The 26,874-nt window shown below is 46.8% G+C and overlaps 1 protein-coding gene across 1 annotated transcript in view; it reads right to left on the bottom strand.

Moving 5' to 3' along the window:
- Positions 1 to 26,874, bottom strand: part of tnrc18 (trinucleotide repeat containing 18) — a 46,416-nt gene that overhangs the window by 9,465 nt on the left and 10,077 nt on the right. Inside the window, exons 3-25 of the mRNA XM_041956484.1 lie at positions 22,517 to 22,657; positions 19,341 to 19,445; positions 17,028 to 18,917; positions 14,693 to 14,780; positions 14,289 to 14,518; positions 13,004 to 13,150; positions 12,338 to 12,522; positions 11,262 to 11,676; positions 10,085 to 11,077; positions 9,795 to 9,940; positions 9,573 to 9,706; positions 9,300 to 9,413; positions 9,006 to 9,189; positions 8,598 to 8,913; positions 7,305 to 7,517; positions 4,493 to 4,669; positions 3,525 to 3,988; positions 2,906 to 3,040; positions 2,136 to 2,277; positions 1,922 to 2,039; positions 988 to 1,063; positions 689 to 797; positions 206 to 322 (exon numbers count right to left, since the gene is read on the bottom strand). Coding sequence (XP_041812418.1) covers positions 206 to 322; positions 689 to 797; positions 988 to 1,063; positions 1,922 to 2,039; positions 2,136 to 2,277; positions 2,906 to 3,040; positions 3,525 to 3,988; positions 4,493 to 4,669; positions 7,305 to 7,517; positions 8,598 to 8,913; positions 9,006 to 9,189; positions 9,300 to 9,413; positions 9,573 to 9,706; positions 9,795 to 9,940; positions 10,085 to 11,077; positions 11,262 to 11,676; positions 12,338 to 12,522; positions 13,004 to 13,150; positions 14,289 to 14,518; positions 14,693 to 14,780; positions 17,028 to 18,917; positions 19,341 to 19,445; positions 22,517 to 22,657 — 6,639 coding nt within the window. The remainder of the gene's footprint in view (positions 1 to 205; positions 323 to 688; positions 798 to 987; positions 1,064 to 1,921; positions 2,040 to 2,135; positions 2,278 to 2,905; positions 3,041 to 3,524; positions 3,989 to 4,492; positions 4,670 to 7,304; positions 7,518 to 8,597; positions 8,914 to 9,005; positions 9,190 to 9,299; positions 9,414 to 9,572; positions 9,707 to 9,794; positions 9,941 to 10,084; positions 11,078 to 11,261; positions 11,677 to 12,337; positions 12,523 to 13,003; positions 13,151 to 14,288; positions 14,519 to 14,692; positions 14,781 to 17,027; positions 18,918 to 19,340; positions 19,446 to 22,516; positions 22,658 to 26,874) is intronic.

Below are 26,874 nucleotides of genomic sequence, written 5' to 3'. Positions count from 1 at the left end.
TCACTCTGTTTGATGTGGACACTAATGAAGCCTGGACCAGGCTATAGGAACAACTACATACATACATATACTGCAAGCATCACATAAAAGTGCTGTTTCAAAAGAGAACTCGGAGTGACGACCAGAAAAATGTAGTGATTGACTGGGATGTTGCTGTTGCAGAACTGTCCGCCAATTGTGTGTGTGTGTGTGTGTGTGTGCTTACAGTGGATCTTGTAGTCTGGCGGCAGCAGTCTGATGTGGGAGAGGGGGATGCGGCCCGTGTCACCATCGTCAAACTCCACTGTGATAAGATCATCATTCTCATCGATATCTGAACTTCCTGTGAGGAAAACAGAAAACATCCACACGTGAGCAGAGAGCATTTGATTTGGACACATTTACAGCTTAAAAACACCTGTTGTAACACATTTAAAATTTTTTTTAACTGTGTCAGAACACTAAAGCAATATTGCTTCTTATTGTTTATCGCAAAAGCTCACTGAATTGGACTGAACCCGGACCAGTTATGTTGCAATCACCATCCGGCTCGTCAAAGTAATAAACTCTGCTGCATTGCACACTGAAGGCTCTGTTAAGATCTTTTACATTTGTTTGTGCTGCCAGCTACAATTAAATCGCCCATGTAAGTGGATTATAATTCAAATCGTGTAAGTGGCGGGTGTGTGTTCGCGTGCTGTCGCTGTACCGTTGACAACAGTGCCGGGGTAAAGGCAGCGGTACTGCTGGCTCCAGTAGGCAGCGATGCGGGTGCCCTCTGGGAGGTAGCGCACAGAGGGAGGCTTCACATCGATGATCTGCACATACAGAACAAATAACTTTAGTATGTCAACACAGCAAAGAATCAGCCACACTTGCACACACATATTTCATAAGACAGACTTTGCACATGCGTTTCACATCTCGTGTATCTCCAGAAATAGAGAGATCAGGAGCTCTGAGAGGTCTGTAAATGTTGAGGGTCCATATGTGAATCAGTTTACTCACAGCCTCCTGCAGCAGTTGTTCCAAGCAGTAGATGTGCGGTCGGTTCCCTCTCTCCCCCTCCACCACCACGCTGTATCTGCAGGGAGGAAATGTGGAAAGGGGCCAGTGAGACAGCAGTTCATCTTCTATCTTGATTCTGACTGCTTTCATGTGTAGCAGGCTGGGGAATCGGTTGTCTTTTACTAACTACCACTATCAGACTTTGGCGCAGGCTAACATATTGTCCAGAGCGGAGCACGGCCAATCCCCCCTGGAATATTAACCCCGTCTGAACGTGGCTTTACTGTTTGTTTTCTTCTACTTAAACCACTACCACCACAAATGTAGCGCCTTATATTCTCATGTTTGTGTGTATGCAAGTTTGATGGAATAGTTTTGCCAAGAGGTAGATGGGAAGATAAATACCACGCTCGTGTTTGTTCAGTAAATACGAATCTATAGCCAGCAACTGGTTATCTTAGCTCAAAGACTGCAAACTGGAGAAAATTACTACTGCCTCCAGTCTTTATGGTAAGCTAAGATAACCAGCTGCTGGCTTTAGCTTTATATTCAAGGTGCAAACATGACACTGGTCTCAATGTCTTCATGTGACTATGAGCGAGAAAGCAAACAATATTGTCATATTTCCCAACACGACGGACTATTCAAATCCTTGTCTCTGTGTTGTGCATATGTAAAATCAGTGGTTTGTTCGTGCAGATGCTGCCTAACAGTATTTTCTCTGCTGGTTCTCTGTGCACCTTCCACTCATGTGCAGCTGAATCTGGTGCTTCTCAAATCAAGGACAACAAACATTAGAGGGGGAAGCAAATTGGAGCCCACTGATTGATTTGCAGCTTTTAGCAGTGCAAACAGATGTGTGTGTTTCCACTATTAAAGGCTGCAAATCAATCAGCATCTCCTCTGAAGTGCAGCTCTGCTCATGCGTACTCACATGTCAGGGGAGTGTACAGTGTTGACGTGTCCTGCGTACAGTAGTTGGTCGTCCATCGGGATCAAAACTCTGAGTCCGTCCACCAGAGAATCCTTGTCCAACACGCACTGCACTGGAGCTGAACACAACAACACACGCAATAAATAAGTATGTCATTATTTACAGCGTGAGCCACGTCTGGCAGCAGCAGCAGATGGCGCCTCCGCGTACTGACCAGGAGTGGAGGACCTCTCCGATACGCTGTTGCTGCGCGGTGGGAGGAGCTCGTCTTCGCTGAAGCTGCTGTCCTGGTTGGGCTCGAAGTCTTCGTCTGCTGCCATGCTCTCCATCAGCCGGCTCACCGCTCCCCTGGAGGGCTGCAAAAACACACACAAGGGCTTTGATTTCACAGCGCTAATTATCCATTTAGGGGAAAAACATCAACTGCCGGAAACGTATTAGTTTATATTCCAAAATCTCAGATGATGATGAAGATGAAATGATCCTGACACTTAAGGTTAATTTGTGGCAGCCCACCAAACTACCAGGCTGACACACCACAAATTAAGTTTTCAACGTGAAACAGCAACATATTACAACACTTATGCTGTTGAATACACAATTTTCTCTGCTGTTCCACCACCACAAAGAGCTTTGCTCACACACTTTAGCTGCCTTGCGTGTTTCCAAAACAAACTCGAGTTTTGGGCTGGTGGCAGATGGAGAGCAATGCAACACTTTGGCAGAAATCACACGATACAAGAGGTTTACTTTTTTTCTCTCGCTAACAGAACAAAACAGTGTTACTTGCAACAGAAGCTATCAGTTCAATTCTTGAGACTTATTCATGTGTTTGTGCAACACTGCAAGAGAGTAAAGTGTGTGCATGTGTGTGTGTGTGTGCACATTTAGGCCTAATAACTACAATGTTCTGCTTTTGTCCTTGCCAGGATAATTAAGTTCACGTCCATAATGACTTTGCAGCTGATCCATCATCCCACTGACCTCTCTGGCCTTGGTCTTGGCTTTTGGTTGGCTCTTGCGTGACGGGCTGAGGCTCAGAGGCGCGGGGCTGTCTGTGATTGGACCGCACAGGGTGGAGGGGCTCACAGGCAGAGGAGAGTCCTTCAGCTTCTTTTTCTGGTTTTCAAAAGTCACAACACACAGAGTTAAAACATGCATATGAATGACAGCACTGAGGATCACTGGACAGATTTATATCTTTACCCACTCACGCACACATACACACGCATGCATGCACACACACACACACACGCACACACTGAGGGTGGGATGCTGCCAGGCTGCCTGCAGTTGTCCTTTCCTGTCAGCAACATGACACAGACAGCAGGGGAGTGCTGCAGTGACTGAAGTACTGGGAAACCCTGCTGACACTCTGACACACACACACACAAACTTAAGACACACTCACACACAGAGGTATCAAGGGAGGCAAAAAGGGTGTGAAGGAACCAGAGTTTGAGGGAGGAGGGCCGGAGTAAAACAGTAACCGAAAAGAAAAAGGAAGCTAAGCAAAGAGAGGAGGGGGGACGAGGCCGGAGCCTCTTTGTTTTTCAGACCCAGCTCAGTTGGTGCATAAAGACCAGATGAATTATTGACGTACTTTCACCACATCTTTCCCCTCTCTGCTGGGTGGAGCAGGTTTGGGTCTGGGGGCTGGCTTTGGGGTGAGAGGTGGGGCTGAGCTGGAGGAGGAGCTCTGACTGGAGGAGGCAGAGGCTGGCACAGTCGTCTGACTGGCTGAGGTGGTGGCATCGTGGAGGAAAATCCTCTCGCTGCGTCGTCGGGTCCAGCCCTCGTCCTCGCTGAAGCCTCCGACCCCAGAGCTGGTGGAGAGGTCGAAGCTGAACCGCCGTGGCGACCGGGGCGAGGGACGTGGTTTGGGGAGGGGTTTTCGTTGAATTGGCAGCACCTCGTCTCGCTTGGTGGGGCTGGTCTGGTCGATACGGCGGTTTGCCGGGGGCAACAGGGGGAGCTCTGGGGCGGAGCGTTTGCCGTGCAGCAGTGAGGGGAACTTCCTCAGCCGCAAGTCGGAGCCAGAGTCGGACCACTCGCACTCTGATGACCCTGATGGAGGAGAGGAGAGGGTCACATGATGTCAAAACTCTTCCTCACACATACTACACAGTCAACATGCAGTCAGTAATAAACTCAGGTGTTACATTCTCTGAAATCAATAACCCTGTGAATAGGACTATTGATCAACTTGAAACTAATACATAATTCAAGACTGAATAATTACATGCAGCCTGATGTGACAATTAGAAATGAATTGATATTTAACTATGAATCAATAACACAATCCTGAAGAAACACTTAGGCGGTGAACCTGCTCAACCACAAAAAATTACAATTGCACTGTGGAATTCTGTCAAGAGAACCTGTGAAATGAGTAAAAGCAGGACAGTTTGTGCAGAGAACAGATTTGTCTACATTTTGTTTAAATATAAACCTGATGGCAGTTTTTCTCTTTTATTTGTTGCTAATTTCCACAAAATCCACATTCTGTCTATTTGAACAGACATGGTGCTCAGTCACACACAGCTCTTTGTATCTGTTGTGTTGTGTTACCCAGAGTGCTTTGCCTGCTGCGGTGTTTGCCGTCATGGAGAAGGCTTAGCGGGGTGGAGCTGACAGGGAGAGCGCTGGCCGCAAACCTGGCCAGCAGACCCAGCCCGCTCTCCTCACAGCCGCCGTCGTCGTCCGAATCGGACTCGTCCTCGTTTTCGTCGTCATCCTCAGAGGTTTCTGTTTCGGAGACAAGATTTTCAGCTCAGAGATGGATGTGGTTGTGGTGCAGGTCGGGCCCAAAGGTCAAATCACTTCCTACTCTTTCGACTGACTGCAAACACAAAGACTGCACCATAGAGATGATGAATTAACCAAAGAAAAACGATGCGAAATCAAGATGCAACTCTTCTAAGACAAGAAGCTAACTACAAAGGCTGACTTGCACCCTGTGTGACAGGATAGAGCAGCCTTCCATTAACAGCCTGGCTACACAAATACACACACTATCCTACGTCTTAACATGTCGGCTGTTCAGAGACAACAGTGGAGAGAGACGAGATAGACTGTCCAAACCACTGCAGCCCCCCTTCACACTATAATGCTGTGTAAGCAAGATCCAGAATGGAAAAACTGGGATTAACCACATATATTCATTTGAGCCACACACACTCTCACACAGTCACACACACGCAGCTGTTGAAAGCATGTGAGCTGCAACCTTGACTCAGACATAATTTGTTTTTATTAAAAAAAAAAAAAAAAACCTTAAGAGAATGTGACAGAGAAGAGAAACTGCCCTTCTTCTCCCTCCACACACACACACACACACACACAGTAGCATACTGCTTGTTAGCTGTGCGCTACTGGTAGTTAGCAGTTAGGTCCTTGGCAACAGATGAGCAGGAGGAGCATCTCCTCAGGGGGTTAGAGTGTTAACATTGAGGGTGGATGCACAGTACAAGGTCTCTTCAAAATCAAACAGCATCATACTGTTTTTCAGTCTTACTGACTTCAAATGTTACTTATAAAATTAGCTCTGTGATTTTTTTATTAAACACCAGGCCGAAAAGCAGTGTTCTGCTGCCCCCTCTGGTTGAAAGTTTCAAGGCTGGTGCACCAGTAACCACACCTACCAGTGATGTCATGGTGTACTGGAGTACACCGGCAGCAAAAACAAGATTTTTAGGGGATGTAAAGTTGCTCTTTAACAAACAATGATGCTTGATTTGATTTATGGGGCTTATTTGAATTAAACAAGAGTTTACTTTTGTGGGGGCTGCAGACAAAAACAAACTAATGAACCAACTAATTTCAAGTTGCCAATTCTGGCGCGTATGTTGTACTGTGAATCCACTATGTGTTAACTGTAGCAGGCAGACGACACAACAGGCAGGCACTGAGAGGACAGCCCTGTGAGGCCCCTTGGTATAATGTTTGCATGAGGTTTGAGAAACCATGGTTGCATCCTCTGTCCCAGAAGAGCATCAAGTCTCCCTTTAAACTTTAAACAAGCCATCAGGAGACATGAAGATGATGGGATGAGTGGGGCTAACCATAGCTCTCATTAATGAGCTTTAATTTGTGAATAAAAATAGAAAAACAAACAAAAAAATAAGGTAAAAGTAAATGTTCTGTGTATGTGGTTCAATTTCAGCAAACGCCCATGTTAGCGGTCAATGAAGAATAGAGCGAGGGGCACTTCCTACTTACAGAGCAGGTGACAGGGGTGTGGCCTCAGGCAGGGCGGGGCAGAGCGGTGGCGAGGGCGCAGCCTAGCCATAGCGTAGCCTGGCCTTAGCACTGTCAAGCTCAAGCAAAGCTTTAGCCACAGCGTAGACTAGCCGTAGCGAGGTAGCGTAGGCTCAAGGCTGCGCTACTCCTTGCCAAGCTTCTGTAATGTCGCAGCAGCAGCAGCACAAGCACATGGAACAGGCTGAGAGACACTCAAAGCATCATGGGTAGGATGGGGGGGTGGGACAAAGGTGAGGAGGGAAAGTTGAGAAGACAGAGCAAGGTGTCTGAGAGAGCAACATAAAGGGAAAAGGGTTATTTGAAGGTTTAGTAGACACAGAGGAGGAGCTCTATTGTCCAAATATCCCCAACATCTAATACGATTTGTGCCATCAAGAAGCTTAGAATGAGTAGCAATGCATTCATTTCCCCCACATCATCAAAAACTAGACCACATCATCAGTAAACAGTCTGGAAATTTAATTATTCTAAAAAATGCGAATAAGAGCAAACTGACGTTACGCTTCTCTTTGACAATTTAAACTGACTGTCTTATCTGTCCTATCAGATTCAGCTCTATGTGCTCTGAGCTAATCCTCTGCCTTCCATGTTTCAGTTTCCCAAATGTAAGCCTTAAGCTTGAACAGGAGAGCTGAAGGGATATTTGACGAACAGAGCAGTCTAAAGGATGTGTGCGGTGCAGTGGCAGCTGGACAGACTGACAGAGACAGACAGACAGATGAAGCAGACACAAGGACCACAGCGCTTCGCGTTCTGTGCCGATCAAATCAACACCTTTAATAAAGCTTATAGGTACCAAACTGCAATACAACTTTATGAAAAAAATCTCACAATTCACACAATTTTTCAATGTACAAATGCTACAAAACACGGTTTGCAATCCAGGCAATAAAAAAAACACCATAGAAATAGGTAAACGCTTTTTTTTAAAAAAAGGCAACCGGCAGAGAAGCCAGCAGGCGAGAGAGGTAGAGGGACCGTTCGCTAAAGCACAGTCTGAAAACAGCTGCCTTAGCGAAACGCAAACAAAGACACAAGCTGTGACGAGGCTCAGAAACACAATTTTTTTTTGTCTGACACAACAGCGAGGGGCGAGGGGCTGTAAGATTTGGTCAGTAACCTTGGTCGAAGGAGTCGTCAGAGGAGCTGAGGCCCGCTTCCTCCAGCAGCAGGGATAAGTGCTTGTGTTTCTTCTTCTGAGACTTCTGACTGGACAGCAGGGACGTCGGCGACGATGCGGACCGCCTCTTCCTGGTCAGGCTGCCGTGGGAACGTGTCCCTGAGAGAGGGGGCCAGCCCCCTCGAGAAGAATTGTGCTCCTCTGAATCTGAGTCTGGTGCAGAGAAAGTGCGGTTAATGATTCATGAAACCAAGAGTCAGACACCAGTCAGACTTGTGCTGGACCTCAACATCACAATCTGAGAACACTCTGCGAGGATTAAACCTCAATTTATTTTACATTTTTTACAGTTTGACCCGTTAAACAACTGCCACTCCCATGAAGTAGTTGAATAATGTCGCCAGATATATGCAGCTTGCTGGTGGATGAGGCACAGGCAAGTGTTTAAGGAAATATTCTCTATACAATGAGATAAAGGAGTTAAGCGTGAGGTGGAATGCTTTTTACAGGAGAAGTCTGGAGTTATTCTATATTTTTCTTAATGCCAACAAATATCATGAAGAGAACCAAACCAAACCAAACCAACGACATGTTAGTCCATCTTTAAATATTTTCCTACTTCCTTACCATTTCTGTGGCTTGTTACCGAAGATATCAAATCTTTTAACACACAGGTCACAAAATTATGGATTTATTTTTTAAAAGGCTGCTAAATACTTTCCTAAAACAGCTGGGCGCTGTAGTTTTTAACAAACGTAACTCAAAGAGGAGGAAATAGCACATTTGTTGGGGATTATTTTCAGCGGCGGATGAATACACATTTGGTGCTCCAGTGAGTATTTACAGGAACGGGATGGTGTGTTTGGGACTGAGTCAAAATAAACTACAGTGTGTGTGTTCTTGGTAAAGAAGGATCATGTTACCCAGGGCAACAGTGTGGTTCATTTATGTGTGTTTAACAGTTTGTGGACAGCAATGGAAATCTTTGGTACAGAGGAATGAGATTTATCAGGCTTCACACGCACGCACGCACGCACGCGCACGCACGCACGCACACACACACACACACACACACACACACACAAACTAGTAAGTGGACTTCTAGCTTCTATTATCAATGTTTAACATAAACTTTCCCGCTCCAGCATGCCAGCCTCGTCTCTTAAATGGTATGCTTCACCTGCACCTCAGTGTTTTGATGACGGTATGTGAAAACATTTCTTGGACTCTAGTAGTTCTTCTCTGGCAAACTCCCTCGTATCAATCGTTTATGTCTCGTCTCCAGGTACTCACTGTTAGAGCAGCTGCTGAGCTCTGATCTCACTGGAGAGAACAGAGCAGTCTTCTTCTGACCTTTCACCTTCCGGACGGTCTCTGAAGCAGAAGCCTTGGCAGCCATCTTGTGCTTCCCTCCTTTGGTGGATGAGTGTATGCCTCGCTCCTTCATCCGACTCTCTGCCGACTTGCCCTTCGACTTGTCTAATTTGGAGTTGGACGCAAGTTTGCGAGATGCGCCAAGAGAGCCGAGCTGAGAGAGCGAAAGCGCTCTGTCGAGGTCCGACGCCAGCTGCTCCTGCTCACACACGTGGCCACGCTTCGCCTTCAACACCTGACAACACCAGAAAACCACCAAATAAGTAATCAGAGATTGGCAAAACACAATGCAGCCCAAATCAAAACACTCTCTTCCAAATGGCCTACCTCCAGAGTATGACTGGTGGATGGTTCCTGGTCATTCCAGCTCTTCTTCTTCTTTTTCTTCTTTTTCACCTTCACTCCTCCACTTCCTGCCTCCATCTCCTCTTCTTCTCTTGACATCCGGAACCTCTTCCTCTGTCCATCCCCAGCTTCAGAGTCCTCAGAGTACTGCACAGACCTACCCACCCTGTCACATTGGAATATTTACGCTGTATGTACTGCATATAAAACCAAAAACCAAACCGAGAAACGAAACACTGGTAAAACTGGCTGAATTGACGCGTAGATCTCACTCACTTTCCAGGCCTGCTGTCCAGTTTGGGAGGTGTAGTCAAGCGTTTCCTCTTCCTGGGTCGGCCTCTGCCCCGTCTGGTGAGACTGCGCCTCTCATCTTCCTGCTGCTGCCGCTCACTGTCATATGCATAATTTGAGTTATAGGTGTGGGTTTGTCTGGGGTGGAGATGTGGGGGCACTGTTTGCAGGTGTGCATCAGTGTGTACTAATAGCTGCGGTGTGATTAATTCATCTTGTACGTGGTTCTTACAGTAAGCATGTGGAGCCAACACTCACCGCTTGTCTCGGCGTCTCTGCAGCTTGCTCAAATCTCTCTGCTTCTCCTTGTACATCTTCTGCAGCTCAGCCAGGCGAACACGGTATTCCACTTCCACCGCATCCAACATTTCCACAGACATTTTACTGTACAGCTGCAGGAAAGAGAGAAAAGTGTCACAACATGTGACAAACCGACATGCTTTCATCTCTGGGTGACCATCGCATTTGTCTTCGTCATACCGGCTCCTCCTTCCTCTGCCTCCAGCTGTACTTCTTGTCAGGGTCCAGCGTTCTGGGCAGATCAATGTGGGACTGTTTCTCAATGGCCTCCAACAAAATCTGTCTGCTTGCTTCCAGAAGACAGTCCAGACCCTCTAACGTCAGATCTGAATGGAGGATTTGAGACATTAGAGGAACATTGGTATTAGACTTCATCTTATTTAATTTCAATGCATCCTTTAATCCCTTCATTCCTCTCTTTTCTAATTCTCCCATCTTTTCCCACCCCACATCCTCTCATATCTTCTCACCTTGCTCTAGGCTGATGTGTACCATCTCCTGCTGGGCCATTTGGCTAAGCAAGGCCATCCCCTCCAGTGCCACTATCTCCAAAGCACCAGCACTGCCGCAGTCTGCGCCCACGGGAGGGTTTTTGATCTGCGGTGTGAGGGTTGGAGCAGGTGGGGTGCTGGGGCGGGCCTGGGCCATCTCGCTTGCTGTCAGCAAAGCGAGCATCCCCGCCATGGGATCCTCGGGGCCGATGACCAGCGGGAGCGGCGAGTTGGAGGAGGGAGGTGGACAAACGAGACTTTCAGTGACACTTTCTTCTTGACTGGGAGGGAGCGAGTTGATTGGAGTGTCTGGCTGTTCCTGTTCACACACAACGCTGGCGGTTTGCTCTAGTGACACACTCATCTGAATAGATTCCTGGCTTTCTGAATCTGCAGTGATGCACGGTGGATATCGTTCTGGATCTTTGATGACCTCTGGTTTAAGCTTGGCTTCTGTAAGCGGAGCAGGCAGGGGGTATGCTGCCTGACAGGAGTAAGATGATGCCTCCATTTTGATTTGCCCTCCTTCCTTCTCTTCCTCCCTGACTTCCTCAAGTCTTTCAGCTTGTTGCGGTGGAGGGCTGGGGACATGCAGAGGTAGTGGTTGAGGCTTCGGCTTAGAGGCTTCCCCAGGACCCTCTCTGTTCTGGCTGGCTAGCACAGGGCTGCAGCTCTGGCGAAGAGGACCCAGAGGTTCTGGTGTGACGTCAAGCTGAGGCAGTTCCACACCGGGTTCCTGCTTGAGAAAAGATCCCGTCTTTGACGGCTCTAGTTTCTGTGGCTTGATGTCTGAGTCCAGCAACCTTGAATGCAGGTGGGCTGAAGGCAATGGGGCAGCAGAGGCAGGAGAGCGGGAGAGGTGGGGTGGGACGACTTCTGTGTCTGCCCCTGTGGGTGCTGGGATGTGATAAGGGGCGAAAGGTGAGCCAAAAGGGGCAGTGATGGACTGGTATGGGTAGCCTGGAGGGAGATCTGTCATAATAAAGCAAAAATAAAGAAATTAGAGTCACCAGAGTCACAGTGCATGGGTCAATAATTTAGCAACAAACAAACATCTACACCTGCCAGAACACAGCCTCTGTAACAGAGGCTCAGTTAACATGAGGGCGAGCAGCTGATGGCCGAATCTTCAGTTGTCAGATTCCTCCAGACTCACCTGAGTAGATGCCCTGAAAGGGTGCAGAGGCTGTCTTCTGTCCCCCTCGCTGCCCTCTCCGTTCCACCTCCCCCTCCTCAGCTGCCTCCTGCTTAGGCCGCCGTGGAGAGGACGGGGGTGGAGAGGGCGAGCGGGGAGAAGGCGAGCGAGGCAAGGCTGTCGGTGGGTGAGACAACACTCTCTGCCCACCATCCTCTGACTTGAGGGTGGTCACTGGTGAGGGGAGCGGGGGCAGAGGGGTGAGGGAGGAGGTAGACGGGGTTGGCGAGCGAGAGGGAGGGGGAGGTTTGCGGGGGTGCAGGATGGGTGAGGGAGACGGGGAGGATATCGAGGAGGGGCGGGGTTTGGGGTCGGCGTTCCGCTTGTCTGCTTTGTCTTCCATGTCTGGCCGGTGCTCGCTGGCCTTTAAACGTTCCTGAAAAACATCAGAGGAGCCGGTTTTGTATGCGCTTTGTACGTATAATGTGAAACACTATAATATTTGTGTGTGGTTGGATTGTTTAGACTGTCTTCTTCTGCAGCTGCAGGATGTGCTGCGGAAATGGTTGCTTATTGAATGTGTTCTACAACTTTACTTCTTCAAGAAAATGTGTTAAGGCTTTGTATCATCTCAGGGTTGCAGCACCGTCATATTCTAGTCGAGTCATATTCTATATTTTTCTTATCAACAAATCCCATGAAAAGACTGAAACAATGAATGTATCCTTGTAACAAGTATTGTGTGTGTATCAAAAGCCTGACATACATACATGTAGCTTATTCCTCTGAGCCATAGAGCTCCATTGTTGTCTAAAAACCATTAAAAACACATAAATGAGCACCGTGTGACATGCTCCTTCATAGCAGAATGTGGGTTTATGTGTGTATCTAATATTATTTGTCTAACTTTGAGCTCTCCATTCCTCTACAGAGCCAGGATGAATGTGTTGTTGCTGATGTGACGTGTGTTTGTAAGGACACCAATATTATACACAAACGTCTCATGCAGCTGGAGGACTGCTGTGCTTTGTATCCGTGTGCTTTGAAGACGTGTACTTATTGGCTGGTGTGCACTGAACAACACCGAGTCCACTTACGACTAGCTGTGCGTTCCTCTGCAGCTCCAGGACCTGCGCTGTGTGCTGCTGGATCATGAGTAGCTCCTGTTGCCGGAGCATCTGCTGCTGGGAGAGGAGCTGGAGCTGGGCTGCGTGCTGCAGCGAGCTGCCTGTACCGTATACCCCCGACCACACCGGGGCTCCACGCTCCAGTACGTCACCTCCTGCAGAGCAATGGCGGAGGGCATGAGGAAGACAGAAGACTTAGAAATCCATTTAAACTGAGTGCTTCTTAATCACTTATACGTTACTTCTCTACTCACTTGCTAACTTTTTACACACTCTTAATCACAGGATTGGTGCAGCAGGTAACTCAATATATGCATATATAGCTTAAATCAACATAATTAATATTTTTTTAATTACTTGTACTGAAAAGCAACAGAAAGCAAGAACTACTGGCATACAGGCCACAATAACAAATGGAGGCTGTCAATATTGTTGGAGATGGTTTTGTTTGTTGACAGTAATCACTAAGACTAACATCTGTTTCAAAATGAACGCGGCAATCATTCATTTTTGCCAAAATGTAGCAAATCTTTTTATTTTATAAAATGATCGAATGGACAAAGCAACATCAAGCATCTATACTTTAGATTTCATATGTACATGCACACACACAAATAGAGAGAGCGGATTTCATACCGTAGTGTGGCAGGTGTTCAGTGGGGATGACTATTAGCTGTCCAGACTGTGGGTCCCTGGCAAACTGGTAGGGAGGGGGCATGGAGCCTGGCAGAGAGGATGGGTAGCCTGGGGGGAGGGTCTGGTGGAGTGAGGAGGGACCCAGGCCTAATTGTGAGGGGAAGGGAACAAATTGGTGAAAATGGAAAGAAAAAAATGTGAAAAATGTTGGACTGACAAAGTGGAAAGAGAATAAAAAACCTCAGCCAAGTTAAAGCTAACATTTACTGAGCGCCATTCTTCACCTGGTATTTATATCCATATTGAAATTACATGAGCACACACTGAGTTTAGCTGCGTTGGAGGGATTTTGTTTTTTTGCCCTGTGTCTAGACAGAGCTGGCCCGTGGGGAGCTCTGTGTACACATGTGGTGCGTGTTTCCATATTTTGAGATGTGTGTACACTTCTGCGTGAGCTCACATAAGTATGCGAGTGTGTGTATCTTGATGCTATTTGTTCAGGACGTTGGAGGAGCAGGAATGTCCTGCAAAGATCAGGAATGTCTGAGGAGCTTGACCCCTGGAGGCTGCTGCTGGACGAGCCACTCGACAGACAGACACCTCCCTCTTCTGCTACACCAACCAGAAAAAGCTACACAGACGCATGTAGAATTTTGCAAGCACATCACATGGTGGTGTGGAACTGATTTTGACTCTTTAGTCTTTAGCACCACGTTGGGTAACTGATGACAGAGAGTAAGACACAGATGCTGACTGAAAAGGGCAAGAGCTGCTGCCCCATATAACACACAGAAAGAAAGGTGATTATTTTCATTATCGATTAATCTGCCAATTCTTTTCTTGATTAATTGATTAAACTGCTCATTTGAAAAATTTCAGAAAAAATAAACACACATTTTTCCTTTCTTATCTTCTAGATGCTTGTTTTATCCAACCAGTGGTCCACATCCATAGACAATCACATAGGCAAGGCAATCACATACAAAAAAGAAATGCAGCAAATCTACACTATTGAGATGTTAAAACTTGCGCCTCCACTAGCTTGTTTGGTTTTTGATGAATATGGGTGCTGACTAATTTTCTCTTAATGTAATTGAGTCGTCATTTCTGCTCTGAAGTACATCCAAATCACTTTTATCCTGATTCTTGAGATCACTAAATACATGTCTGACTTCAGCTGCTATATAAAAAGGAGTTCCGGGGAATGCTAAGAATTTTGGGGATCATCTAAACATGTGCTTGTAGCAGTTAGCATGTGTCCTGGATCACATGTATGTCCACGTACTATAAGGGGAACTTGAGAGCCAGACTGGAGGGGCTCCAGGCCGGGGCATCCACGGGTGAGAGGTCAGAGTTGAGGGATCGGGAGGCCATCGCCCCGCCCCTGCCAGGGCAGCCCCGCCTGTCACCATAAGGTTGGGGGTCATAAGGCTGGGTGTCATCATACTGGGCGTCAGGCCGCTAGACAGCGGGGTGGGGTGCATCTGAGTAAACTCTGCCAGCTCCTTGGACTCTCTGGAAGGAAAAAACACGTTTTTATTCAATACTGTGTGTTCAGAAGTAGATTTAATGAGCAAACAACATGCAAATGAAAACTGAAAACGTTTATTTTGTTACAGTTGACCTCTTACACTGTGTTCACGTATGGGCTAATATGGATAAGCGGGCACATCAGCCACACCCCCTTACCTGAGCACCTTCTCCTGCTCGCGCTCCAGCCGGCCGGCCAGCAGTCTGTCTTCATGGTGACGAGCACGCTCCTCCCCTCGCTCCTCATCTGTGATGGTTTCAGGCACAGACGGAGAGGAAAAGATTAGATAAAGATGTTCAGTAGCCGCATCACTGAGGCTACTTGAATGTTTAAACCCTGATCCCGCATGTAATATACATCAAAGAAAAGGATATAAGCTGTGAGAGAAGATACGCTGGATGGTTGCGAGCAATGCTGGAAAAATATGTGGTGAGGCGAGTAGAAATGGGTCACAGCAGAGGAGAGAAGGGGGAGAGGACGAGGTGACACTGGCTTTATAATGGTGACACGAGACAGCATGTCAAAATGAGGGAAGCTAAAAATACGATGTTGGGCCACAGCCTGAACACAAAGAGCGTATGCGCACATACTGTACAAACACACACAAACGGAGTGACAGCTCTCACTCTGAGTGTCAGCTCTCATCAGTTATTAGTCTGGTGCCACAGGAGACGACGTGTGAACATACCACTACTACCTTACTATGCACACTCATAGACAAAAAAAGTCTTAACCCATCCTGCTTACTATCAGGGCCGATGGCAAAAGACAAGACATGGAGAGCGAAAAAAAGAGGAAGAATGAAAGCAGCAGAACTCAGCCAAGCAATCCAGAATAAACATGAGGATCTCCTCCTCGCGCTCCTTTCCCGTTAACCCTCTTCCATCCCATCCACGCTGACTGAAGGTCCCCAAGCAGCAGAAAGGTTTTATACAAGCGTGCTGAACCCTTCAGTTCTGCTCGAGAAAGTGTGTGCATGTGTGAGTGTGTGTGTAGCCCGTAAAGGGACAAGAGACTTTAACAAACCCTGACATGCTCTGCAGGAAAGGTTTCAAGACTGTTACCAAGGTTACAGGGAGTCTGTCCCACATGCTATCCTCTCTGCATCAGAAAGCCAGCGATTAGCGCTGCACGCCCCCTCTTTCTCCCCGGTCCTCCATTGCCCGTCCTCCCTCCATCTCACACTCTTTTCACTTCTTTACTTCCCGACATACCTCTCTCTTCCCGTCTATCAACCTATCGATCTACGTCCATCTCCTATCGTTAGCCTATCCTTCTGCTCCTCCTGCTTCCTGCTACCCTCCATCTACCCATCCATTCATCCATCTATTTGTGTAAATCCTCTGCTGTTTATTTAGAGCTTTCTTAGCGTGAGGGACTGATGCTATTGACCAATCGCTCAGCTCAAGCAAGGAAATGAATAAACACCCTCAACAGGGAAGAGGGAACACACACACACACACACACACACAGTCTGTCACTCTCAAGACTGATCCATTGCTTAGCAACGCACCCATGGTCTTATTGTAATTCAAAGCTTGTTTTTAGCTTTTAGCTGCACTCTGTAATGACATGTTTAATGCAGAGAGGGTGGAGGTGGGGTTGGAGCTGAAGAAAAGAGTGGAGAAAGACCAGGGGGCCTGAGGTGGGACAAGGAGGGAGCTCCGCTACAAAGAGACCTTCTCAGAGAGGAAGGAAGGGTGGGGAGGGAGAGAGACATTCAACCAAATGAAAAGAGCAAGAGAGAGAGATGAACTGTGGGAGGACAGAGAAGAAGAAGAGAGAGAAACAGAAACAAGGAGAAAGACAGAGATGGAGAGGGAGCACTGTAGCTGAATGACCTTGACGTACAAGAATAGAGCGCTGTATGGCAGGAATTGCTATGCAGCACAGAAAGCCAACACGACTGCCAAAAAGGAGCTTTTCAACAAAATACGATCCATGACATAATTAGTAATTGTGTGTGTGTGTTTGGCGGTGGGGTGTTTTTACCATTCCAATCACGTTACATGCATGAACACCTCAAAGTCAAACAGTGCTGAGGAAACATGACTTTGATCCGAAAGAAAATGAATCCTCCATTATTCATGGGAACCGAAATGAGGAATCATTTGCTCTCGGTTCATTTAACTAAGGGGATCTACGTTCCCTGCAGTGTGATTCTGCGAGAAGCCACAGTGGAGAAGAGTTGAAAGCAAAAGCGGCAGAAAATACATTAGAAAAATGTTTCAAATAAATGAAGTGCACTTGATTTCACTTGCCAGGAACTATAATATATAAAATGACTTGTGTGATTGAGTGACTGTCACCACATGGCTCCTGGCAAATATTTCAACCCTTGATCAAATTAAAAAGCTAATACAAAAAAGCTGTTCTTCTCATAAATGAGTGCAACAGAAGTGATTATTTTACAGTTTCATTTGTACCCCTCTCATCACATATAAGAAAAGTTTAACACAGAGCTAGCAGAGTGCACATAAAAGACTTGGTTACCTTTAATAGCTGTTTGCAGCAGGGTCCTCTGTGTGTCTGAAGGTCCACTGGTCTGTTTACTGGTGCTCCCACTGTCTCGCTGCCGGGCCACAGCCACGGCAATGCCAACTGGAGGGTGGCGCACCTCCCCCTCCCCCTCACGGCCAAACGAGCGGGCGCTGTCCGGTCGCTCCTGCTCCCTCTTCAGCTGGGGAGGGACCCTCAAAGCCCCTGAAGAACCCAGTCCAACTGATGCTCTTTCCCTGTCTCTTTCCCGCTCTCTTTCTTTTTCCCTCTCCCTTTCCCTCTCCCGCTCTCTCTCTTTTTCAGTCTCCCTCTCTGCTTCTGCTTTGAACCCGATGTTACCCAGACCCCCAAAGGGTCCTCGGCCGTCTGCAGAGTGCCTAGAGGACCCAGGAGCCTCAGCGGCAAAGTTTCCACTGTATTTAATCAGACTCTGCATGGCCGAAACCTCCGTGGGATCAGAACCCGCTCCCCCACCTCGCTCTCCACCCCCGGACCCTCCTGCCAATGACCCCCCAGGTCGGTAGAGCGCCGATGGGTCCAAGTAGCGTCTCTGACTCCCCTCCTCACCTCCGTGACCATGTCCATGTTGGGAGGGGTGTGTCTGGGGGGAATGGCTGTGGGTGGAGTGTGTGTTGCTGCTGGGCCGGTGGGTTGTGTGAGGGGAGTGGGATATTTGTGTGTGTGTCTGTTGGCTGTGGGGAGAGGAGAGTGTGTGTCCGTGTTGGGCTGCCAGGGCGGCCATGTGACTCGTGGCATAGTTGGCTAATGGGCTGATGGTATTCCACTTAGGCTCCGCCCCTGCCCGCTCTATGCCCAATCTGAGCGAGTGTTTGGGGATGTCCCTGGTTTCCGGGCTGAACCTTGATTGACTGGAGGAGTAAGACATGTCCTGTCCGCGTTTACCAATGGAACCATTGGAACAAATCACAGAACCTTCCTCTCTCTGATTGCTTGAATCGCCAGACAGGGAGAGCCGAGGATGCTCCATCAAGCTCCTCTCAGGAAACCTGTAGCTCTCCCTCTCCCTGTTTCTGTCACGCTCACGCTCTCTGTCTCTGTCTCTGTCTCGTTCCCTTTCTCTGTCTCTGTCTCGTTCCCTTTCTCTGTCTCTGTCTCTGTGTCTGTCACCATGCTTGTCGCGGGCCTGCGAGGCGATCTGGATGGGCCCTGTCCGCTCGTCGTAAACCTCCACAGAAGGCACATATGTCGGCGCGCTGACTCGCTGCTCTCTGATAGGCTCTCTGGGCATGGAGGGGTGGGGCGGGCCAGCGACGGAGGGCTGGAGCGCAGGAGGATGGGCGTAGGAGATGTGGAGGGTCCCAGCCGAAGCGGCCACAGCGTCATTTCTCTTTTGTCTGTCTGAGTGAGAGTTTGAGTTATTTGAGTTCGCGTGAGAGTTATGGCTGTGGTGGGGTCGAGAGCCCCCCTCTTCTTCCCGACCCCCTCTGTCTGTTTCTGGTCCATGAAACCTGCCCCCACCCCCACCTGAAGGGAAAGAGGGCCGTGGAGGCGACGGCCTGGATCTGGGCTCTGTGGTGAAAGGTTGGGAGTGTGATTTATGCTGGTGGTGGTGAGGATGGTAGGACCAAATATCTCTCTCCGTGTCCCGATCCCTTTCTTTCTCTCGCTCGCCGCTCCTCGCCCTGCGGTCCTCCTCACTCCTCCCGTCCTGCGTCAGGTCCACCACGCTGTGCGGCCTCTGCTCCTCTCTCGACCGCTCTCGCTCTCTGTCCCTCTCTCTCTCCCTCTCACCCCGGTAATGCCGGTCCCTACCCCCGTCCCGGGACGTCCTCTGAGGGGGTGTGGAGCTGGATGGGGTGGTCGAGGGAGCAGACGGTGGGTGCAGAGGCAATTGGCTCAAGGAGGCCGGCAGGTAAAAGCCCTCTAAAAGACACAAATCATGACACGAGTCTTAACGTACAATCACAAACCCACTACGAGAGCTGTTGAAACAGATTCAGAGCATAATACAGGACACAGGCAGAGGTTAGCATAAAAAATATTTAAATGTCGGCCTGCCAAGAAAATGTAACAGTTACGCACACCTACATAAGATCTGCAACAGCCACATCCAGGAGGAGCACAAGCATTACACAGTATACTAAAATTGATCCCCGTCAGCTGAATGTTGCCCGTTTCGTGCTGGAGGTTTGGCTCAGGTCCACAACAAACTACACGTCTTCTCACTAAATGAAAAGGCTCGACACAAAACCTACTTCCACTCATGGACAGGAAAGGATAGGAGAGAGTGTGTACACTAAATTCAGCCGCTTGTCTCCATGAATATTGCTGGTGACAGTGACTGACCTTTATGTGAGTCGTAGAGAGGGTGCTGGGAGAGCGAGGGGGGATCCAGGTGGCCCAGGGACAGGTAGGGGCTGGAGTACAGGCTGCTCGGCAGAGGAGGGTAGCCTGAAGAAAACCATAGAACATGTCACACAACGCAGTTTACACATAACTGGAATTACGCAATCACTTCTTCTCAGTCATATTATTATCATGGCTCCCATTTGGAGAGCCTGAACAACCCCTGGAAATGTTTTGCACAAGGATTTAAAAGTAGCTTCTGCTACCAGGCAACAAACAGAATAATAGTACTTACATCGAGAGTTGCAATGAGTAGACCCGCAGAAATTTAACCAGCAACTACTTTAAAAACCATCTTCTCAAGTGTAAGGACTTGCTTCTTTACTCTGTGTTCTATCATCTATCATCGTAAATGAAATATCTTTGGTTTTGGACTGTTCACACAAAAACAAGACACTAGAATACCTCAACGTTGACTCAGAGAAAGTGTGATCAGCCTTTTTTCCCCGCTTGATTAACAGAGAAACGAATGTGCAGGTTAATCAATAATGAAAATAATCGTTGATTGCAGCCCTACTTCCGTCCACCTGAAGTTAACGTGTCATATCAACATGACCACAAACAGCGGATGAAGTTGGGTTACAGATTGTTTCGTCATTCTCAGTGAGGCAGACCGTGGTCCACTTCAATGAGCTGCTCAGCTAGTCCAAAACCCAGAAGATACTCAGTTTACTATCGCACAAGACAAAAAAACCCACCCAAAATATTCAAATTTGAGAGAATTTTTTGCCACTTTTAAAAAATATCAAAATAGTTGCCAATTAATTTTCTATCAAAGGACTAATGGATTAATTATTAATCGATTTGTAGTCTCAGCTCTAACTCATGCTAGTCAACATATCTGAACAGATGTAAACCAGACTGTACCACTTTTAAATCACATTAAACTTTGCACACCGACAGTCAGAGTCAACCCTGCGTCACCTGATTGGTTTTGTTCACGAGGTCATCTTGAGGTTGATGTTGGGCGAGAGTCTGCCCGACAGCCAGCTGCTGCTCTCAGAGACCAGATCTTAATATAGACAAAACCTCGCGCCTGGTGTAATGCTCTGGATGTCTGTGTTAGGACTGAGCTGGCTGCAACTCTGACGCTGGCTGGTGTCAGTATGTTAGGCCACATGTAATAAAAGAAAAGAAAGAAAAAAAAGACTGCCACCCAGAGAGGGTGACATTCCCTGTTCCCACACTCCGGCCGCTCCAGGATATCAAAGACGCCGCTGCCATTCCAGCACGAAGTGCCAGGGAGCAGAGCCCGAGTATAAATCTGTCTCCTCTCTCCGTTTTGAGAGGCAGAAATGGAGAAGCCAGAGGAGGCGGGTGGTGGGGGTGTCAGCAGCTAGAGGAAGGCACAAGGAGACTGAAATATAAGAGGAATGATGTGACGAGAGAAAAGGCACGCAGGAAAGGTTTCTTGCAAAGCTTCCTTTAACGACAGCTAACAGCTAACCTTGATCCCCGACAGCTTTGATACAAGGTTCTCGTGCAGCTACGGCGCATCCCAAGCATATCCAAAGTCTGCCGCTCGGAAACATCTCCAGCTTTTAGTAACGTCAGCTGCTTTAAAAGCCAGCCACCAGGTATTAAGAACCTTCATAGGCCGTGAAGATTTCTATTCATATCAGAGCAAGTGGATTCTGTAGCTTCTTTAGCCAGCAGGAGGTTTTAGCTTCTTCAGCTTCAGATACTCACTCAGCCTCACTTCAGGCTAAACTTTAAGTCAAGCGTCGAAAGTCCATCCATACTTTATCCCTTCTTCAGCTGAATATAAAGTCAAACGGGGGGTGTGTTGGCTGGGCTGACACACAGAGCAGATGGGCTAGTATTCGACTTTTTCAGAGTATAATTTTAAAAGGTATAATCCTTTATGGTTTCATAAGCTCAGACCCTGTTTTTGATCATGTTCATGGTTGGCACCTTTTCTGCAACAGCCACTCAATGCATTTACATTCTGTAATTTCCACTAAAAGAGTAACTTTAACACAGGGGATTCACAGGAAACAAGGCAGGCACGTAATCAAGGGTTAATGGAATAGTTATATATATAAACATACAGAAAAGCCAGCAGTCCATTATCTTAACGAGCTTAGCATAAAGACTGGAAACAAGGGGATTGGTTGGCCTGGCTCTGTCCGTAGCTAACAAAACACATTTCAAGTACCTCTAATGGCCACTATTTAACACAGTATATCTTGTTTGTTTTTTAACAGAAACTAAAGTCGCTGTTTTACATGTTTTACACTTTTATAGCTCTGATTGGTTTCAAGGGAACCTGCAGAAGTTATAGCTCAGGCTATTACCTATAACCATCACGTGCTAGTGCTGCCTCCTTGAACCGTCCCTGAGGAGAGTAAGCTCGAGACAAAATCTTAAAAAACTAATCACACACACAATCTGATTTGCAAAGAAACTGAACAAGATCTGTGTCACGCAGGCGATGCAATCAGTTTTTAAGTGAATCCCAAATAGAATCCATTTGTCCTTCTCCGTTTACCTTGCCAAAGCGGGATACGTTTCCCCCTATCTGACCTTCTACTCCAGTGAGATTTGATAAGGAGACACGAAAGGACAGGAAGGAATGAGGAGGGTTCAGAGATTCAATCACTTACTGAACAGGCCTTAAGAAGAGCACAGAGACTGAGAGGACAGAGAGGACAAAACCACACTAAAACTGTGTTCATAAGCCAGGTTAGGAGAGAAATGTTGTAGATAAGTGGGGCAAGAGAACTAGCGAGAAAGAGACAGAGACAAAGTGCATACTGGACAGGAAGCGCAAAAAAAGAACAAGAGAGAGGAAGATAGATTACTGTAAAGCATGACAGGCAAAAGTAGGAGACAGGTGGAGGACAGAGGAAACGAGACACATATAGGACAGAGCCAGGAGCACAGCTACCCGCAGAGAGACAGAAATGGAACAGGATCCCACTGGTGTAAGCAATGAGAAAGAGAGGAACAAGCCTCCTGGGCTTTGGACAAGAGCTCACTGTGACAAATGTCACGAAAATGCGATGTCGCCTGTCTTCAAGCATTTGAATTATGCACAGAGACAGAAAAGGAGGAGCGAGCCAGAAAAAGAGAGCGAGAAATGCAAGTATTTGTTGCGGCAAATGGTGTTTTACCTTCGTGGGCGTGTGATGCCCAGAGCTGAGCCATCTGCAGACTGCTGGGATTGGCCGACCTGTATGCAGGGTCGGAGGTCAAGGGGGAGGGGCCCGGATAAGCAGAGAGGAAGGGACTGGAGCCTGCTGGGAAGGCTTCACCTAGGAAAAAGAAAGAAGGCCGTCAGTCACCCTTGAACCACGAGAACCAAACTAATAAACAATAACAACAATCGATTTATGCCGCACATGCTGTCACTTTGGTACGTGTGTGTGTGTGTTTTTGGGTGTGTGTGGTGCACAATCGATACATGCTGACGGTTCTATGCTCAAGCAGTCTGCTGTAATCACATTATTACCGAGCCACCGTGCACTCTGTTTCCACAAGATAGACCACAGACAAGAGTGCACACAGAAGAAAAGGACAGTTAATGTAACCACCAACTCAAAACCACAATCGTCACAGTAGGAGCGAGCCGCATGGGGCAATCATGAGGGTCCTCTCTCTTCTGGGAAACACTGATTGGATGAGACATTCAGGGAAGTTGTGTACACAGTTGGATCAGATTGTCACTCTCTCAATAGAGATCATGAGATCCGTCGATGCTGGATTTTATCTTTGGAGCTCCCTTTACAGAATTTAGTTACCTCTGATCTAATTGAGAAACTAAACATTATTCTCACCAATAAATCACTTTATTTTCTTGTGTGTGGTGGCTACAATAAATACACTCGAATTTAAATATACCAAAACAAAAAAATCATCCCATTCCCAACAGGTGGCAGTTTATAGCAGCACAGTGGTTTAATATCTAATATAAAAGTGCACTGTCTCTTTATCAAATGGACTTCGATCTTGTGTTTTTGGTTTTGTAAACGCTGCTGTGTGAAATAAAGTGAATTCAATCATCTGGTCTAAGTCAATTAATCATCTGGTCTATGAAATCAGCAGCTCAGTTTACAATCCTCTATTTTCTTCCACTGTTTCTGTTTGAAAACAACTGAAACTACTAATCCATTACCAAGATAAGATTACTTTTCTGTCAACTAACTGATGGTTTCTTCATTTCAGTCATACTTACTACACAGTTATACTGTACATTACTGCATGATTCAGTTACATGGCATTTCCTACATAGACCTTGACTCTTGAAGGACAGAAAACTCAATGAAACACATTTATACCATGATAGTATGCACTGTACATACTAGAAACATCAACTTTTCTGTTCATTTCACATTCAGGCTTTTCAATTAACATCCCTCCATCACATTATCTACACTACGATAAAAAGATAATACCAGCCCAAAGCATCATTCTGACTCTGATACTGGCTTCGACATACATAAACTGACCACCACGGATTCAAACGTGTAATGTCAATTACATTCAAACGTTTTTAAATCTGGTGTCTGTGACAACATTCCCAGGGCGGCACACTGGTAGTGGTGTGTTTTATGTCAACCAGGAATGACTGGTTTGCCAGAGCTGACGGGGGAAGCATCAACAGCGATGTGGTTCAGAGTAGTCAGCAGCAACTGGGTATGGTGGAATATGGTGGAGTATGGTGGAGTATGGCAACATGAGCACGCTGATAGTGTTTGTGTAACTACTCTCACTGCCAGAACGGGGCGAAAGGCTTAATTTGAACAAACAATCTACTGTGCACACAGCGACAGTGTGTACACACGTTGACGTCACACACGCTTCACCATTAAAACCAGCTCCATTGCAGCAACATCGACAGAGTAAACATTTCATATCTCAACATCATGCAGTTATCGATTGCTTTTATTAGACTTGTTTTTATTAGACTCCACTCCCTGCATGTGTGCAATCTAACCATTAGTAAACTTTGAACCTTTGAACCATTACTGCCTCTTCCAATCACAACCTCCTAAGAGATGGGAGAGGTTTCATGTTTAGCTGAGGTTTGCCCCCACCCAGCCCATTACTGAACGCACTGCACAGCCATTATCCTGATAAAACTAACCATGTGTGTAGGGGAAAGGGTGCTGCCTGTATATGGGCGAGGGGGAAGGGACTGAGTGAGTGAGTGTGTGTGTTTCTGTATTAGTCCTGTGGGAATCTGTGAGACATGCTGTGCGCGCTGAGTTTCCCCTGCATCTAAATCTGTGCATTAAAACCGCCGTCCGTCAGCACCGCCTATATGCTCATGCACGCGCGCACACACACGGAGAGTGCATTTTAAATCAATAGCAAATGCAGCTTTCCAATTAATCACAAACAGGCATTTACACATACATACAGGAATAGTGCAGTGTACCTTTATTCTCTGCACTGAGAAATGCTGTGTAGGTGGATGCTTCCACACTCAGCCCTATCATACTTCTTAAAGTCTCTCCATGTTTGCGTGTGTGTGTGTGTGTTGCACGTGTGTGTCCTCAGGGGTCTCCGTGCGTGCGGCTAAAGTGGCTGCACTGCATCGCCGTGTGACCGCTGATATGTGCAAACAGTTCTGTGTGGGTTTGCCGTGAATGCCCGTCGAGTGAGAGACACTGTAGGCGCTTCAAACACACATACATGTGCAAAAATACAGGCTTACACCAATTCCTGGGAATATACAGGCATGCAAACATGCACAACCAGCCACACGCACACACAGCCTGTGATTAACTTCCAGTTAGACTCAGTACATTAACTCTGCTGGAAAACACACCCCCTCGTCCTGTGTGGAGCACTCCAAAGCAGCACAGCTACAAGGTTTTACCTCTGTTATTCATTATAGTAGAGAATAATTCAAGTGATTATTAGCCACTTGTGTCACAGCTAGCTACTACTATGTCCTGTTCATTTATACACGCTGTCCAAAGAAAACCATGGTCCTCCAAATTTGGTGATACTGAATTTGCAGCTGCTCCTTCTTGTTCCATTACTCCTTGTAAAATTTACAACCGATCCACTGACAAAGCAAAATACCAAAAGTGACAACTGTCTTGTTTTGTAGATGCACTTTTGACCACGGTCAGCTTCCTGTGACTGCTTCACAATAAAGGCCACCCTGTGTTTTGCCAGTTGAATGCTTCTGATGTGACCTCGCAGCAACAGGAGGTGTTTGGTTTGCATTAGTAATAACTTCATACAGCTCTGATATGGCTGCAGGAGTAAACAGTGAGGCTGACATTAGGGAGACAGAATTACACACAATAACACTAGAGTACATGCTGCACCGTTTGCATGTGAAGGCAATATAAATGCAGTGCGGGAATGGTGGACTCCACCAGTAACAATAAAAACTACTATCAAGAAAGGTAATTGTGCAATGTAACTATACTGTATGGCTATTGCAGAAAAATGCCACCAAACAGTAGAAAGAAGTGGCTTTGATTCAATTGAAATGTTAATGATTATACACTTAAGTTAAAAAAACCATTAAAAAACTCAAAAAGGTTTGACTAAAGATCGTTGTCATGGAGCTGAAAATGAAAAGCTGAAAAGCTCACATTTTGGTGATATGTGCTTTTCACAGCGACATCCTCTCATATCAAACTGTGTGTTGTGTCAAACACACATTATTGTTCTATCAGGTGAGAAAGACAAATATCTCTCTGTTTACTGATGATAAATGAACATTATGCTTCCTGTTTTTAAAGTATCATTGTATTTCTTGCTACTGTGATACTGTGAGAGGAGATTTGGCGTTTGTTACTGTGAGATAAAGCCTGTTTAGACCACCACCACCTCTCCATCTCTCACTCCAGTGTGTATCGGGATTTGTGCCAACGGTGTTGTTCGAACAAGTTATCCTCACCTATAACCCACTTTCTAATTGTTACCTGGTGTGTGTGAGTGTAGACATACCCCCTGCATGAACACACACACAGAATACACTCACAACCACCACCTGTCGAGGATGTTAAGGTCCTGGTAGGATGTCAGCAGTTTCCATTCCTTCAGGCCAAACACCAGGGTCTCTCTAACACACACACACACACACACACACACACACGTCAAGAGCCACAGATGCCCCACTAGAGTATGGATCAATCTCTGCATCACAGCCGCCTACAGGCCTTTTATCCATGTGTGCAGAGTACACACAGAGAGACGCACATACACAGTCCACAGTTAAGCTTTGTGCCAGTGATCAGGAAAAAAAAATACAATCCCAAATTCCCTTTTCCCCTTCCTGAACAGTCTGAGGGAGGAAGGAGAGGGAGGGGTAGAACGAGGGAAAACATTTGCGCTCCTCGTTCCAGAAACAACATCCAAATGGTAGCTGAGAGGGAAATGTTTCTTTAAATGTTTTGGAATTACTCTTTCATTACCTCCCTCTCTCTTTCTCACAGCCCTTTCCTTCCTTCCTCTATCTCCCTTCACAACTCCATTCCATCTTCCCACCCCAGACACATACACA

This window comes from Chelmon rostratus, chromosome 17 (assembly GCF_017976325.1).
Source record: "Chelmon rostratus isolate fCheRos1 chromosome 17, fCheRos1.pri, whole genome shotgun sequence".
In the NCBI taxonomy this organism is placed as follows: Eukaryota; Metazoa; Chordata; class Actinopteri; order Chaetodontiformes; family Chaetodontidae; genus Chelmon; species Chelmon rostratus.
The sequence above is the reverse complement of the archived record's forward strand: the minus strand, read 5'-3'. Positions and strand labels throughout refer to the sequence as shown.